Raw genomic sequence first — 16109 nt, 5'->3', positions numbered from 1 at the left:
ACGCTCCTATTTGGTATCATATGTCTAACTTGAGTATCTATGCTAATAGGAAAATTATATTTATTTATCTGTAGCTACATCCAGAATTATGTATTTATATCAAACTTCTTTATATATTCTTTTTTATCTTTCTTATTGTTTAAATAAATATTCTTGTAGATATTTACAGTATCCTTGTAGATATTATTTAATTATTTCTACATCTTTGAGAATATTCTAAAAACAATTTACGGTATTAAATTTCGTTATTAGGGTACCCTTCCCGTAAACGGACAACTCTCATAAACGGACAAATTTTTTAGTCCCGTGAATGTCCTCTTAACGGAGGTTTCACTGTATATAGTATTACATTTTATAGGTGGAAATATATACTGTTCGTAATTTATACATACCGAATGTGTATGCTCGTTTCATTAAGTATGTTTGTCTAAGTTTAACTCATAACTAAGTTTTGACTTTTACTCGTTTTTCATATCGTTTCCCTAAGTATTTTTTTGTCTCTTATTGCTACACATATTCACATGGTTATGTAAATCCTGATATTTTTAATATATATTATGACATTTAAATGAGCGCTTTATTGTGCAGATTTCATCGCAAATATTAACTCTTTTTATTGTTAGACTTTTCAACGGAGTTTTAAAAATCCAGATATTTTTAATCTCGTGTTAAAACTACTTATGATTTTCAAATCAAGCATTTTAATCATTGGTTTTGAAGTGTTTTATTTGTTCAGATTTCATTTTCAATCTTATGTTTTTCAATATTCTTTTACCTTTAAGTTGCTACTAGTTATTTCCACATTTTTTTAAAATCTCGATACTTTTAATCCGATATTATTATAACACGTGAAATTGGAGCATGTTTTTTTTTTTTAAACTGTTTGCTGTTTTGGAACTTTTTCTAATTTTTTGTAACTTAAAGTGCTCAAAAAACTATTTTAAGATGTGAAATTCATAAAATCTCTTTAATGCACAAAATATAAATGTTTTAGGACTAAAAATATACTGCATTTGTTTTATTTTAAATCATTTTAGACCCCATACAATTTTTTTGATTAAAATATTTGCATTTATGTTACTCAATAAAATATTTATCTTTTTTATTTTTAACTTTCATTCAAGAACATGAGCTAATTTATNGAATACAGTGTATTTGTAAAGTGATCCTGACAATAAAAAGGTGTTATTTTCTTTTTTATTTTCTCTGCTAAAAGGAATTAATGAGTTATTTTTATTCATAATGGCTAGTCGAGGAGAAGAAGAAAATATCGAATTACACTGCTTAGGTTAATGTAATTTCGTTCTCCCACCACATTTACGCGTAATCCATCGCCAACTCCACCTGCAATCGCCACGTTTACAATCTACGGTATGTTTTGTCAATACGCTTACGGTTAAGATATAAATTTTCTCTGTTGATTTAGAAGTAAGGTGACCCTTTTTTTGCTCTGTTTTTCATAAAGAGAAAAATAACTTTTCCCTGGTATTCCTATTGTCTAAGTTTCCAAGTAAATTGTATAGAAATAAGAAGTGGTTAAATTATATAAATATATTTCGGTTTTCAGTTAAATACTCTGACAAAATTATATACAGCTGTTGCATATTTTACTTAAATGACTAGCCCCTTAAGCTTCCCACAAACATGACACAGCTTGTGGAATTTTTCTTTGTATGTGGTTCATAGTAACAGTTTTTAAGATAAAATTTTTTTAACAGAAAAGTTCCTTGCATTCCATAATTTAGGACAATCATTAAATTAAGATCTATGAATCAGTGTAATCGTTAAATTAATACAATTATAGATTTCTGTAGATAGATCTCCTTAAATTAGTACAAGTTTTATGGTGCATTTTTAAACATGCATACAATGAAAATTCCGAAAGTGAATACATTATGCTTTTACAAAATAAATTTTTTTGTTAAATCTTTGAAAATAAAAACTTTATTCTTTATTAATCTGTTAAGCTATTTTTGTTTTAAAATTGTAACTATTTCCAACTTAGATTAGTTTTTACTTAATAACATTTTAAAAAGCACCCTAAAAGTATGCTAAGGAATTTTATTTTATAGCCAGTGCACCCTGAACTACTATATTAAATTGTGTAAATGACAGTTTAAGACAAAAAAAAAATTCTCTAAATATATTTCCTTTCTGATTAACTTTAATTATATATCAAGAGATACCAGATATAAAATGGTTATTGAACTCAAGAATATTTTTTAAATCATTGTCATTTAAAAAAAAAAAACGAAACTTCTTCCACTTTCTACAGGATACCTGACAACAAGCACACACATACAAAATACTAGTACATAAACTTAATATTTATTATTTTTAGTGAAGTTATATTACTTATTATAGTTTTTAGTTATATTACTTACCTGTTAATTTAATAAGGACAAAAAAAAATTTCTTTTGACATTAGTCAAAAAAGATGTAAAAATGTATTCTTAAAATTAATCTACATCATGTTAAATTATTAAATAATTTTTGAAAAAGGACTGGGACATGAAATTACAATTTACTGTGTGCAAAATAAATATTCTACCATTTATAACCTTCATCCTACACATTAACATGCCAGCCCCACAATTCCTGGTTTAAGGGTCAACTAATTAGTGCAGTGTCAACTAATTAGTGCAGGTTACAAAATCAATTACAGAAAATGTACTTTCTCTCAATAAACATACTTTTTTTCAACTAAATTGAATTTTTTTGATCTGCAAGTTATGAATAACAACAATCTGTAAAATATGGCCCAATTAGTTCAGTCAAAAGGGTGGTCAAAAATTTGAGGATCTTAATATTAATTTTTACTCTTTGATGTTTTACAATCTCTCTATAAATGTTTGAAAACTAAAGAAAAATCTTTATATCCATGTATAAAACTATTTTCTTCAAAGACAATTTTATGGAGAAAATAATTAATGATTGAATAAATGTTTGATTATAGGAATAAATTTTTTTTTACTCTCTAAAACTAATTTTAAGTGTAAAATGTGAACAAAATTAGTTTATAAAAAAAAAATTTAAAGGAGCTATTTTTATTTCTCCGGTTACATTCAACAAATAAAATTCAGAATTAAATATAAAATTTTGCTACTTATAATTACCTAATTCAAGAGGATATAAAAAATTTTCCCCTTACAGCTCAAAATATTTTTGATCTTAAGTAAATAAAATATATTTAGTTATTAAAAATGAATTTTAGTGTCTTCTCTTTGGATAAATAAATGTCATAAATTAGTGCCATTCTTCTTGATTTGCGCTATATTTTGATTTGTGATATATTTTGTAACTTCAATTATAGCTTGCAAAAATTAGTAATGTTGAAAGTTACAAGGCGTAAAATGCTTATTTTGCGCACTCTTATATTTCGATGGTTCTGTCTCTCTAAAAAATGTAAGACTAATAATCGAAAATTTTAAAAAAAGGTGTAAATGTTTACATGTTAATCTTTTTCTTTTTTTAAATTTAAAATAAATTATTTTTGTTATAGAATAATTCTAAGTAAATATTTATTTTTTTACACTTCTAGTTTTTATTTTTTTATTTTGTCAACTGCCCAGTAGAAAGTGAAAGAAGGTTTGGTTTTCTTTTTGTGTAACAATGATTTAGAAAAAAATATTCTTTTTCGTGTAATAACCCTCATTACCAATCTCTTCATAAAAATATAATAAATTTAATAAAATCAAAAAATATTCATATCAATATGGAAATATATTTCTTAGCTTAAAAAATATTTCGAAAATTTTCTCAATAAGGAACGAAGATTTAATTTGTTTTACTATAGTTGGTAATTTTTCATGGTTACAAACTGCACTATATAACTTTGATCACAATAATGGTGTTAGAATTTCGATACTTACAATTTCTGAAAAAATAAATCCATAAATTTATTGATGGAATGTATATTTCAATATCTCAAGAGCAAAATGGGATCATGTTGCAACTCTCAGCTATGCTATTTATTCAATCTAAATTTTCGAAGCAGTAAAAATAAACAGTGCCAGAAGCTATGCCTAGTGCAAAACTAAAAAGAAAACAGATGGAAAGCCAAAGAGAACAGGGCTGTTCTCTTTGGCGTGGAAACAAACCTCTTGAGAGATTTGTTTTCATAGAATTAAAATAAGTGATCTCATCATTTAGTTACCCACATGTATTTCTTCATAGTTTTAATTAAATAGAACACATATGATAAAATATTTATTTAAAAATTGCTGATATAAATAAGTTAAAATAAATCTTTAGTTATTTATAACAAGATGCTATAATTTAAGGGGATTAATGATGAACCATAGGAAAGACACAGCTTTGTATAAATTATAAGAACAATTGGAGTAAATCTGTAGACATACTTCATCACCATTTTGTAAACCAGTTTCAAATGCTTCTTTATAAGAAAATGTTAGGCTGTTCCATGTAACTGGAGGAATGGATCTAAAATTGAAATATTACAACAGTAAGTTAAAATTCAAATGTTGTTTCACTTCAAGGATCATTTAATAAAACTTTTTATTTGCAATAAGATTTGCAGTTCTGATCAACTGATGCTGCATCTTGTGTGTACGGTAAAGCCGCGATCTAGAAAATATTAAAAATTGCTCAAGCAATTTAGTTAGAAGAGCGACCAAGTTTGAGCTTCTTATATTTACTTTTTACTCAGTTTGCCAATGGAACTATTAAAGTGAATAGAAAAAAAAATTTTCCGACAATTATAATGGTCTTTTACCTAAAGTTAATTTCATGAAGAAAAAAAAATAATAATTATTTTAATAATAGAAAATTCAACTTCTTAACAGGGCCGTTAAAATAGTGGTTGAGATAGGGAAATGCTACGAACATTAAATTTAGTACCCCGAATTTTGATTTTGTCATTTAAAATTGCACAATTAAATCTTCCACACAAATCTCTAATGTAAAAATTTTTTTACCTTACAATATTTTTCGATTTATAAATTAAGTATTGGAGAAAATTATAAAAAATCTGTTTTGCAGGGAATTTTCAGATAAACGAGTTTTATAATTGTAAACTTTCTTTTATTTATTTAAATAGTTCTGTAGATTGGTGAGGTATGCAAAAAGTAAAATCAACCTTAAAGGATCAAACTTCTGATCGCTCTCATATTGAAGCTATATTTTCCTCATATTCTAACTACCTCCAATACTTTGAAGGTCAAAAGCCATTATTCTTTGGGGAGAGGGGAGTATGTTTGCTCAGCTTGTGCGATTTTGTAACTTAAAACATATTCCGCACTAATTAACTTTCATAATTAAGATCTTTACACAGAATTAAAAATCTCAATACTACATGAAAATCTAATAATTTGATAAGTTATTCAAGGGTCATAATCGCACATATATAGAAGAGGAGCATGCAAAAGTCACAGCGAACTGATTATTTTTTCTTTCTTTTTACTGAAAAAAATATTTTGTTTTGTTTATTTTTTATTAGTCCTCTAAATCCCCTCGTGACTACATTTCTATTCTTAAGGTTTCATCAAAATCCTGAGGGAGGGAATGGATAGTGAAAAACTGCTTGTATCTGTTTTTGTTCATTTAGTGCTAGGTTTTAGAAAGAATGGCTATTAATACGGGTAGTAATCTGCAATAGTAATATCTTGATTTTGGCTATGTGGTTGGCAAGTTTTTTGCTAAAGATGTCTGCATAATTTTATAGAAATGCTTAAATTAACTTAAATGTTGAACTTTTTACTATAATTTCTCTTAAATTTCAACACTTGTAACTAATAGAATATCTGAGAAGGATAGGGACTTTGTGCTATGTAGACTAAAGCAAAAAACGTGAATGCAACAAATGAAGGACATTTCAGTACTTTCATTTGTGCTTTATTCACATTGCTTTTTGCTTTAGTTTAAATATTAGTCAGTTAAATGTTTAGCAGATGACTTATGGTGAAACAAACTTCACCCTGAAATAGCCCCATCTAAATTTCTTCTTACTTTTGATAATGTAATCCTCAAATGTGTTAAATTTTTTTATTGATTTTAACTCATTCTATTTAAGTCAAACTGAAATAAGTAGATAAGCATTACGATAATATATTTAAGAAAAAACAGCATCGCCATTTTTAATTATAAAAAAACCCATTCTTGCAGAAACTATTGACTATGACAGATTGGGTGTTTGTTTTCGTCGGAACTGAGATATATAGCAGTTTTACTCCAAGCATGTAAATTTTTGACTCCCAAAAGTAGTTTGGGTAAAAAACTCGTCCAAAATTTAAAGCAAAGAAGAAAAAAAAAATTTGTAATTTTTTATTTTCATTTCATTTTTTATTCAGCTGCGTTTTTTTTTTTTTTTTGGCATGAAAATGTGATTTCTTTTTTTTTCTTCTGTTCTGTAATGTAAAATAAAGTTAAGGCGTAGTTAAGAGCCAATTATTTAAAAATTTCGCAAATCAGGCAAGGGGGATCAGGAAGTTATCTCCTCCCCCCAAGGTGAGATTTAGTTTATCTCGAATTTACTGGGGAGAAGGAAGGGGGACAAAACTTAGTCTTTGCTATCTAAGCAAGTCATATATTTTCAATGTAATATTTTACTCTAAATCGAATGAAGTCACACCCAACTAGATATATCTAACTGTTAAAGTTATTTATAATCTAATATCATATATAGTTAAAGCTCATGTAAAAAAAGAGCAAATTCTGAAAAATTTTCATACTTATGCATCTGACATAGCTATCCAGTCAAGTGAGGTATTGATTCCTGTGTATTTTTTAAGCAATCAATAGAAACACTTCAGCTCACGAACAATTTAAAAGTTTTAAGTAGGAAAGTGTTAAAAAAAGAGAGACATAAAAGATTTATGAATAAAAAATACAGTTATAACTTTCAAATTGTTAGCGAGCTGAAGTGTTCATAAAGATAATGCTTAAAAAATGCAATGGAATCAATACCTCACTTTCCTGGATAGCAATGTCCGACGCATAAATATAAATGAGTCAGAATAAGCACTTTTTCAACATTAAGCTTAACTATCTTCTTAATTATTCGATATATCAACTTTGGAATGATTTCATTAGATTCAGCGTAAAAACTACATCGAAAACATGTCACCCTAGATAGCAATTACTAAGTTTTGTTCCCTTCCCACCCAGTAAATTATAATGGACTAAAGCTGAGTCGTGGTGGCTCAGGGGATAGAGCGTTCACCTTCCATTGAGGTGAAGGGTTCGAAACCCAGCGATGGCTGATCGATACGAATTCCGCACTCGGCTTGCACCGACCACAGTGCTGACGTAAAATATCCTCAGGGGCAGACTGACCATGGGTTAGAGTCCCCTTGTCAGACCAATCACTTAACACAAATGCGATTTAGTTCCATCAAACAGTCCTCCACGAAGGCGAATTTCTTCCAATACTTGATGCAGGAGTTCCCTTGTCATCTAGATTGGGTTCAAAATTACAAGGCTATAGAGTTGAACATCAGTAGTCTTAAACCCTAAATTGGATCGGCAATTTAATGACGGTTATAAAATAGATTTAAAGCTCAACTTGGGGGAGGGAGACAACTTCCTGATCCACCCTTGCCTGATTTGCCAAATTTTTAATAAACTGGCTCTTAACTTCTTCGTCTTGACTTTATTTTAACATTACAGAACAGAAAAGAAGTCACATTCTCACAAAATGATGGCAAATAGTAAATTCTTTATAGAGAATAAAGCTGACCTCGGGATAGGGTGTTTACTTCAGATATTTCTATTGGGCCAAAATCACATTTTTTTAAAAACAATTTATAGCTTTCCCCATGACCAGGGATCGTGAAATTGGAATTTTGAGCAGCAACTATATTTTTAGCTCTTCAAATACTATCTGACATTTTTTTATAGTTCAATATTCATGTAAAAATTGTTTTTTAAAAATCGGTCTGAGAATCGAAATTTGCGATATTTTTTTCCCGTTCTCCCCCGTATTTTCAACAACAGAGAAATATCTTAATTTTTCTTATCTTCGCACTGTTGCGTATTCCTAATAATATCGTGTTAGAAAAACAGGAATTTTAAAAAATCATTTAGAATTCCATAAAAATAACTGGATAATTGCGTTCGAAATCGGCATGGTGCTGAATCGAAATCAGTGCAGAATCGAACTTAAGTGATTGAAGATTGATTTACTCGTATGAGCGATTAGAGATTCACGAGTTGTGATGATTTCGATTTAAATGTATGGGGCTTTATTAAATTATTTAGATATCCATGGGTATAACTGTCGAAAAAGAGGATTGTAAAAATGTGAATTCACGACGAATTCGACGCAGATCGAACGCGTGGGTCAAAGAGTTATTTAAATGAGTGATTCGAAATTCACTTGCGTAAATGATTAAATGTATCGCGATTTCAAAAAAACTACGTACAAATCTATAACAGTAATTTCTAAAAATGTACTTTGATTTGTGATGAAATCAATGCAAACTTTAATGAATGTGGTCGAAAATTATTAGGTGATAATTCATATTGGAGATTCACTAATCGTACTATTTAGATTTAAAAATCTCAGGATTTTAAAATTACATGGAAATTCATGGATAAAACAGACGAACAATGTGAATTCTAGACGAATAACAATGTCTATTCACGACGAAATCAGCACAAATCAAACGCGTGAATCAAAAAGTTATCCAAATGAGAGATTCGAAATTTACTTGTATATCCTATTAAAAATATTCTATTTTAGAACAGGTTTGAACAGCCAACTAAATTCTAAGATTACGGCACTCAATGATTGACTCTGTGGGCTTGTAATTTGTAACCCCCCCCCCCATATGACAAGGGAACTCATGGATCAAGCATTATTTTATTTTATTTTATAACCGTCGTTGAACAGCCGACCCAATTTCATGGGTTTACGACTACTAACGTTCAACTCCATAGCCTTGAAATTTTGAACCAATCCAGAAGACAAGGAAACTCCTGGATCAGTACCCCCAAAGGTATTGATTTGTTGTGGGAACATGGAGGACTTTGAGACTCGACAGATTTAACGTGCATCAGTCACCATTTACTACACGGGGAGTCTTCGGCCGGCGAGAATCGAACCCACGACCTCTCGGATATGGGCCCAGCGCCCTACCGACCAGGCTATCCCGGCCCCCCGTACGTTTTTCTCGAGATTTTTCATGTTATTTTGTAGTCCTATATTAATTTAAGTTGCATTTTTCTATTATTGCAAGCTTACTGTCATTTTCCCCCCTCCACACAAAGTTTGGATTAGGAAAAGAAATTTAGAGTCCCGTAAATATGTGTATGATCCTGTACTCGAAGGTTTATGATATACGTTACTTTCGATTTAAGAGAGAGTCATGAAATATTTTTTGTCTGTGCTAACTGTGCTTTTGTCTAACTAGCCTTCGTGGAGAACTTTTTGATGGAACCAACCAGCATATAGAGAGGAATACCTCACACGGTTAGCCAGATGGCAAGGTGATTTTAACTCATGATCCACCTACCACTGATGATATTTTATGTCAGCACTGCAGCACCGTGTTCGGTGCGAGCCGGGTGTAGAATTTATATCAACCAGAAACCACTTGAAATTGAACTTAGGTCACTTCCTTGGGATGCGAAGGCTCTATCCCCTCTGCCACCGCAGCTCAGGATAACTATTGGGATTTTAAAAAACTCTGCAGAAATCTGCAAGATTTATGATGAAATCGACTCAAACTCGAATCCGTCAAAAAATCTCGTAAATGTGCGATTCGAAACTATCGTGACATATTAATTTCGAATTTTTTAAAAAAATAGAAAAGCGTGCTCGATTCAATTTTATTTTTGCTAAGTAATAAAAGCATAGGTTTTTATTCAAAGCAATTTTGTAATTTTTGCGCCAAGTGGGTGATTTTAAAATTATTCTTATATTACTGCAAAAACATATTTTGAAATTAAACATAGATTAATATTCTGATATTTCTTTAGAAAACTTTATATTTCATTATGTTGTAATAGATATTTTATTCATTTGTAATAAGCATTCCAAATGTAAATATTTGATTTTTATCTATGGATAAATTCAACAAAATTTCAAATTTGAAAGAGGGGAAAAAAAGCTATAAACTGAGAAGGTGGCTAGTCCAAATTTTTGCTAGCTGCCAACACTTTTCAAATTTTTGGAGCCCTGCCCATTATTATTTTTATACTCAATTACTTACAGTATTTTATATTTAATTAATTCAATTTCGATATCAGACAATTTAACTTTTCGTCTGCCTTGTGTTTATTCAGATAAATATATTGATAAATATATTATAGATAGCATTTAAAAAACCAATACTTACAATATGTACTTAGTTACTTGCAAGCCAATTGTTCCAAACTTAGAAGGTTCTGCTCCTATTTCACACAGTAAGCGTTTAACGCATGTATTTTTTTCCATCTCATTTAATACATTAAACAATCGCTCAGAAAAGTTTCTATCATCATTTTGGGATAATGTCTTAGCCATGTATCCTTTTCTCTTTTGAACTTCAGCAAATTTCATTTCGGCGATTGTACGATTTCTCATTTGAGCTCTTCGAATTCTTGTACCTTGATCACTTATGTAACGAAATCCACTTGTTTCATACATTGTTTTGGCACTTTGACCAATTGCATCCCCAATACCAGATTCTAAGAAGTATTGTCTCACAGGATTGCTGGCGGCCCAATATCCAGTTGCTGCTAGAAGTGTAGCGCCGCAATGTGATACTGTAGCAGCTAAAAACAAGAAGCAGAAAGCTGACTTCATGGCTGAAACAGAAAAAGGTTATTAATAAGATTATAAACTTCGATGTACATGTACTGCTTTATGCAGCGCATATGATCTAACACTTTTTTAAGTTTCGGACATTTCGGTTTTTAAATATATTTATGTCAATAATTTTTTTTTATTATGAATAAAATAATGTATAGCAAAAAAAAATTTTACAGCAACATTTTGTTTCATAATTTTAAAAAATTAATCTGAAATTGTATATATTTTTTAAATATGTTTTTGCTTTATTTATATTTTGTTAAATACAATTTCTAAAGCGTCAGCCAAAATATAAAACTGCGAAGAGAATTTTATGACGAATGTTTTTTTTCTCCCTAATCTTTAAAACAGTACTTTTTCAATTATCCTATTAACTCAGTAAATCTTTGGAATATTTTATATGAATAACATTGCTTTGGAAAAAGCAATTAGAGATACCAATATAATGTACTAGAGTTACAATTATCTATAAGTCTGTTCAGTTATTGGTTTGTGCGGATTACATTGATTTAATAGGATGTACTTAACAGGCTGTTTAAGAGACTTTCTCCAAGCTGGGGGCTTCTGATAAAACAATTGGAATAATTTCCTTACTTTTTCTTTAGTTCTGAAATGGATGCTATTTAAAAAGACATTTAGAAAATAAAGAAATAGCCTTATTATTTATATTCATTCTTACGAAATCTCAATGTAGTGCGCTAAAGAAAAAACGGACCACCTTCAACAGCTTTTGACCTAGAGATCGGACTATCTTAATAGTTCGAGATTGTGACCTAAAATATGTTAACTAGTGCAGTCTGCACTAATTAACGTATTTTAGGTGCACTAATTAGCGATAGTCGATAACGATTAGTCTGCACAGATATTTTAAGTTACGAAATCAGAAGCAAAAACGTACTTTCTCAGAAGAAATCGAATTTTAAAAAAGTCGTATTTTTAAAATTCGATTTTTCATGAACTATTAAAACGATATCGTTCCAATTTTGTATTTTGCTTCGTAAAATTGAATTTAAAATGAAAAAAATTGTATACCTTATAATTCAATTTTTCGACTTGTTAAATAAAATAATAATTACTAAAAGTAATTTTTTGCACGGAATTATCTTTGGATAAATGAATTTTATAATAGTGAGTAAAAGATTTTCAATCACTAAAAAAGTTCGAGATGGCTAAATACGCAAAAATTAGCATTAAGGGGTCCTAACTATAAACCGCTCTAGTGTTCAAACTTTTGGGACTATATTTCCGAGGTTGCTGCTTTTCCCTATATTTGGGGGGTCAGAAATCCAAATCCCGTCTATTAAAAGATATTTTTATTAAATTAAAAGTTATTTACGGTGATTTTTTTCTTTCGATTGCTCTGCACCTCTTTGCTTTTTCAAGGAATTAAAAAAAAAGACGACATTTTCTCAATATAAAGACACCAAAAATAATTCTTGTCTTTGTTTGAATCTTTGCTCTTCAAATGAATCTGTCGTGTTTTCTAGTAGTAGTTTTGAATTATTCCCAATGAAGGTGTTAAAACTAAAACACAATTAAGAGCAGAAAATTTATCTTAAATTTAAAGATATATTTAATATAATTTTTCTTACGTAGTGCTCAAAATTAAAAATGAACCACCCTGAATAACTTCTGATCTAAAGATCGGAACTTCACATTCTATAACTCAATCTTAATGGTTCAAGGGGGAGAACTCAATTATGCCAATTAATTAGTGCAGACGATATTTTAAGTTATGAAATCAGGCATAAACACGTACTATCTTTGAATCGACACATCTTTTTATCGACGGATTCGGATTTCTGATCTCAAAAACATTGAAAGTAGTCACAATCTGGGAAATATGGTCCCAATAGTTTAGTCAGGAAAGCGCTCCAAAGTTTGGACCCCTTAATGTTAATTTTACTTTCTGCGTATTTCATCATATCTCGAGAAAGTTTAAAGCGAATTGAAAAATATTTTCAACAATTATGAAATTCATTTATCCGAAGATAACTACATGCAAAAATAAATTTTAGTAAATATTTATCATTTATTATTTTATTTAATATCAGTCAAAAAAGTTGAATTGTAAGGTATACAATTTTTTTACTTTTTAAGGAATATAATTTTACATGACAAAATGCAAAACTGGAGTGAAATCGATCGAGTAGTTTCTGAGAAATCTTATTTCAAAAAAGAATATTAGAAATTTGATTTCTCAAGAAGTATTCGACAGATTTAACTCAAATTTGTTTTTCCATGTAAATTAATATTCTTTGAAAAAAATGTAAAAATTATATACTTTACAACCCATAAATTTTTTGACTAATATTAAATAAAATAAAAATATGATAAATATTTATTGAAAGTTATTTTTTTGCATGGAATTTTCTTTGAATAAACGAATTTTATAAATCGTGTGTAAAATTTTTTCAATTAGCTCAAAATTTTCTCGAGACATGGTGAAATATGCAAAAAGTAAAATTTACATTAAGGGGTCTAAACTTTGGACTGCTCTCTTGACCAAACTATTGTTACCATATTTCCCAGATAGCGACTACTCCCTATGTTTTGGAGGTCAAAAATCCGAATCAGTTGAAAAATAGGTATACTTATTCAAAAAAAGTAAGTTGTGTTTCTAATGTCATAACTTAAAATATGGTCTGCACTAATTAATTAGCATATGAGGTTACCTCCTGGAACCATTAAGATTAAGACTTAAAACGTGAAGATACGATCATTAGGATCAAAAGTTATTAAGGGTGGTCCGTTTTTTTTATTTTGTACACTGTACTTAAGTGTTTTGATCATTTTAAGGATTTTAAAAAATGTATGTAGCTTTACATCATTTATTGTAGAATAAAATTTTAGCAATTGTATAACTTTAAATAAATGAAAATTACTGCTTTATTTCCCATAAAAAATTATTTCAATACAAGCCGATGTTGAACAGATCTATGTCAATCTTCAACCATATTTCATTTTATTTAAGTTAAAATAAAAATTTATAAAAATTTAGCTATCATTAAAGAAGTTTAAAAGTGAAATTAGAAGAAAAAAAAAAGATATTTTGCTTTCAACGTTCACTAAAAAAGAATTCAGTTGTAAAAATAAAACCATTTTATAAACAAAGACATTTTCTTATGCTTAAAAAATAATGTCTTTACTTCCAAATTTTGGATTTTAAAGTACTTGACAAGATTCATCAGGAGTTTTAATCATTACAGAGTGTGAGAATCCCGAATTCCTTCCATTTACTAATTAATAGTCTTAAGAATCAGGAAAAAATATTTCCAATTTTATGCCAACATTTCTTTAATAATAGAATGTAGAGTGCTTGATTTTAAAACATGTCATGCATAATACCCAAAAAAGTATTTTGTTACGACTGAAATTTAAAACAGAAAATTGGAGAAAAAAAGTATTACCTGCATTCATTCAGTAAATAAACAGTATCACGAACTATACACTTTGTTTTTATACTCAAACTGATAGATGAAAATTATTACTATTAAAAGAGTGCTGTAGCCTGAGTTTTCAATGCAAAAATTGAAAAGATAATTTTAAATACAAATAAAATATCATGGCCGCAAGAATTTTCATGGGATAGAGTTTATTGCTAATTTCTGATCCTATCTATAAAATATCTTCGTTTTAGTTACTCTACGTAAACGAAAAACCGCGAAGTTTACGCAGCAGTTGGCCTAGAGACTTTGAAAGGACTGCCACAGTGAAAGTTGCAAGTTCGTGCAACGAAACTATCAAAAACAATTTTAGTGTTTGCAAGCGAATAACAGGTCGTTGGTCTACCGAAGCGGAGGTGCCATCCCCTCTGCAGAGGATCAAAATTGTGATGGCATGTCTTCGGATCATCCTCAGGGATGTTTCCCAGACCGTCGTCAATAGCCCATTGTGCAGCTCTAGTGCGACGTAAATGAACTACAACAACAACAACAACAGCAAGCGAATAACAAGAATTTTATTGAAGATTTCTGTTGTAAGTCTGANCCACACCTTTTTTTTTTTTTTTTTTTTTACAAATTTATGTACTGAAAAGTACAGTGGTGAGCTGAGTGGCCAATAGTTTGAAGTCTTGGAACATAGCACGGAATTTAGCTCGTTTGTACACCTCAAGAACCTCAGTACTTCGAATGTGCACAAGCACTTAAACCCTCCAAGCGTTTAGCCCATGGGCAGAATTGTGCAGAAATTTTTCTGATCGCACTATTTTTCCATTCCATAACAAGGAGAAACAGGCTTTTTTGGACCGGGATAGTCTGGATGGTAAGGCACTGGACTCTCGTTCGTGAGAACGGGAGTTCGAATCCAGTCGGCCGAAGACTCTCCGTGAAGTAAATGGTGACTGGTGCACGTTAGATATGCCGGGACGCAAAGTCCCCTAGGTTCCTATAACAAATTATACTTCTAGGGGCCCTGGATTGGAGATTGATCATTCTCTGGTTCAAGTCAAAATTACGATCTGTGGATGAAAGAATAGGTCCGCCCTATAAACAGGTGGAACGCATGGGTGTGGCCATAAATGGCTCCACTGGAAAACAAGAACAATCGCACGCCAAGTGCCTTAATGGTTTACAACAGCATCAACAACCTGTTTATGCAGGAAAGCATGCATCTGAAAGTTCGAGAACAGTTGGAACTAACACTCAGAGGGTTAATTTTTAGACCCACCGTTATTGATTCCAATGACTAATATATTTTGTCTGATAGCCGTGTCAAGTATTTAATTGTAGGATAAAAATAAATATTCCATTGTAACGCTGAGATTTGAGATCGAATTTGTGACCTTCCAATGTTTTAGTTTGAGACTAAAGTTTAAGGTACTCTGCTCTGATGCGGTATAATATATTTTCGTTTCCTATGTATTTACTTTAATTATGTATTTGTACTGGTACTTGTACATTTATTTACGTCACGCTAGAGCTGCACAATAGGCTTTTGGCGACCGTCTGGGAACATTCCTGAGGATGAACCATGAGGATGAGGATGCATAGAGGATGACTTCCTCGCCTTTTTCGCCAGATGAGCTGCGCATGGAGACCATAACTTTATGGTAGAACAGTTTAACTAAGATCGATACAGCGCATCCTTGTTTCCTTCGCAAAATGTTCCAAGTGGTCAAGTCATCCACCGCTCACAGACCGCTGTCAGTTGATCTACTGAGAACCTTGTTTATGAAACATTCTCTCTGCATGCCATTCGCATATGCAATCGTTCATCAATGAGATTCACGCATGTGCGAGCTGTTCTTCATACACGTAGTTTCTAAACATTCGCTCGCGCTCGTCTAGAACAATTGCTGTTGTTGTTGTTGTAGTTAATTTACGTCGCACTAGAGCTGCACAATGGGCTATTG

General features: G+C 30.5%; 1 protein-coding gene across 1 annotated transcript; it reads right to left on the bottom strand.

Annotated features, from left to right (window-relative positions):
• Positions 1–4196: 4196 nt before the first annotated feature.
• On the bottom strand, positions 4197–14569 carry LOC107447324 (uncharacterized). The gene is made up of 3 exons (XM_016062197.3): positions 14164–14569; positions 10299–10749; positions 4197–4443 (listed from the first exon to the last, which is right to left on the bottom strand). Exons 1-3 carry the CDS (start codon positions 14171–14173, stop codon positions 4272–4274), a joined length of 633 nt encoding a protein of 210 aa, XP_015917683.1. The 5' UTR covers positions 14174–14569; the 3' UTR covers positions 4197–4271.
• Between the last annotated feature and the right edge of the window lie 1540 nt (positions 14570–16109).

The sequence above is a fragment of the Parasteatoda tepidariorum genome, chromosome X1 (genome assembly GCF_043381705.1).
Source record: "Parasteatoda tepidariorum isolate YZ-2023 chromosome X1, CAS_Ptep_4.0, whole genome shotgun sequence".
In the NCBI taxonomy this organism is placed as follows: domain Eukaryota; kingdom Metazoa; phylum Arthropoda; class Arachnida; order Araneae; family Theridiidae; genus Parasteatoda; species Parasteatoda tepidariorum.
The sequence above is the reverse complement of the archived record's forward strand: the minus strand, read 5'-3'. Positions and strand labels throughout refer to the sequence as shown.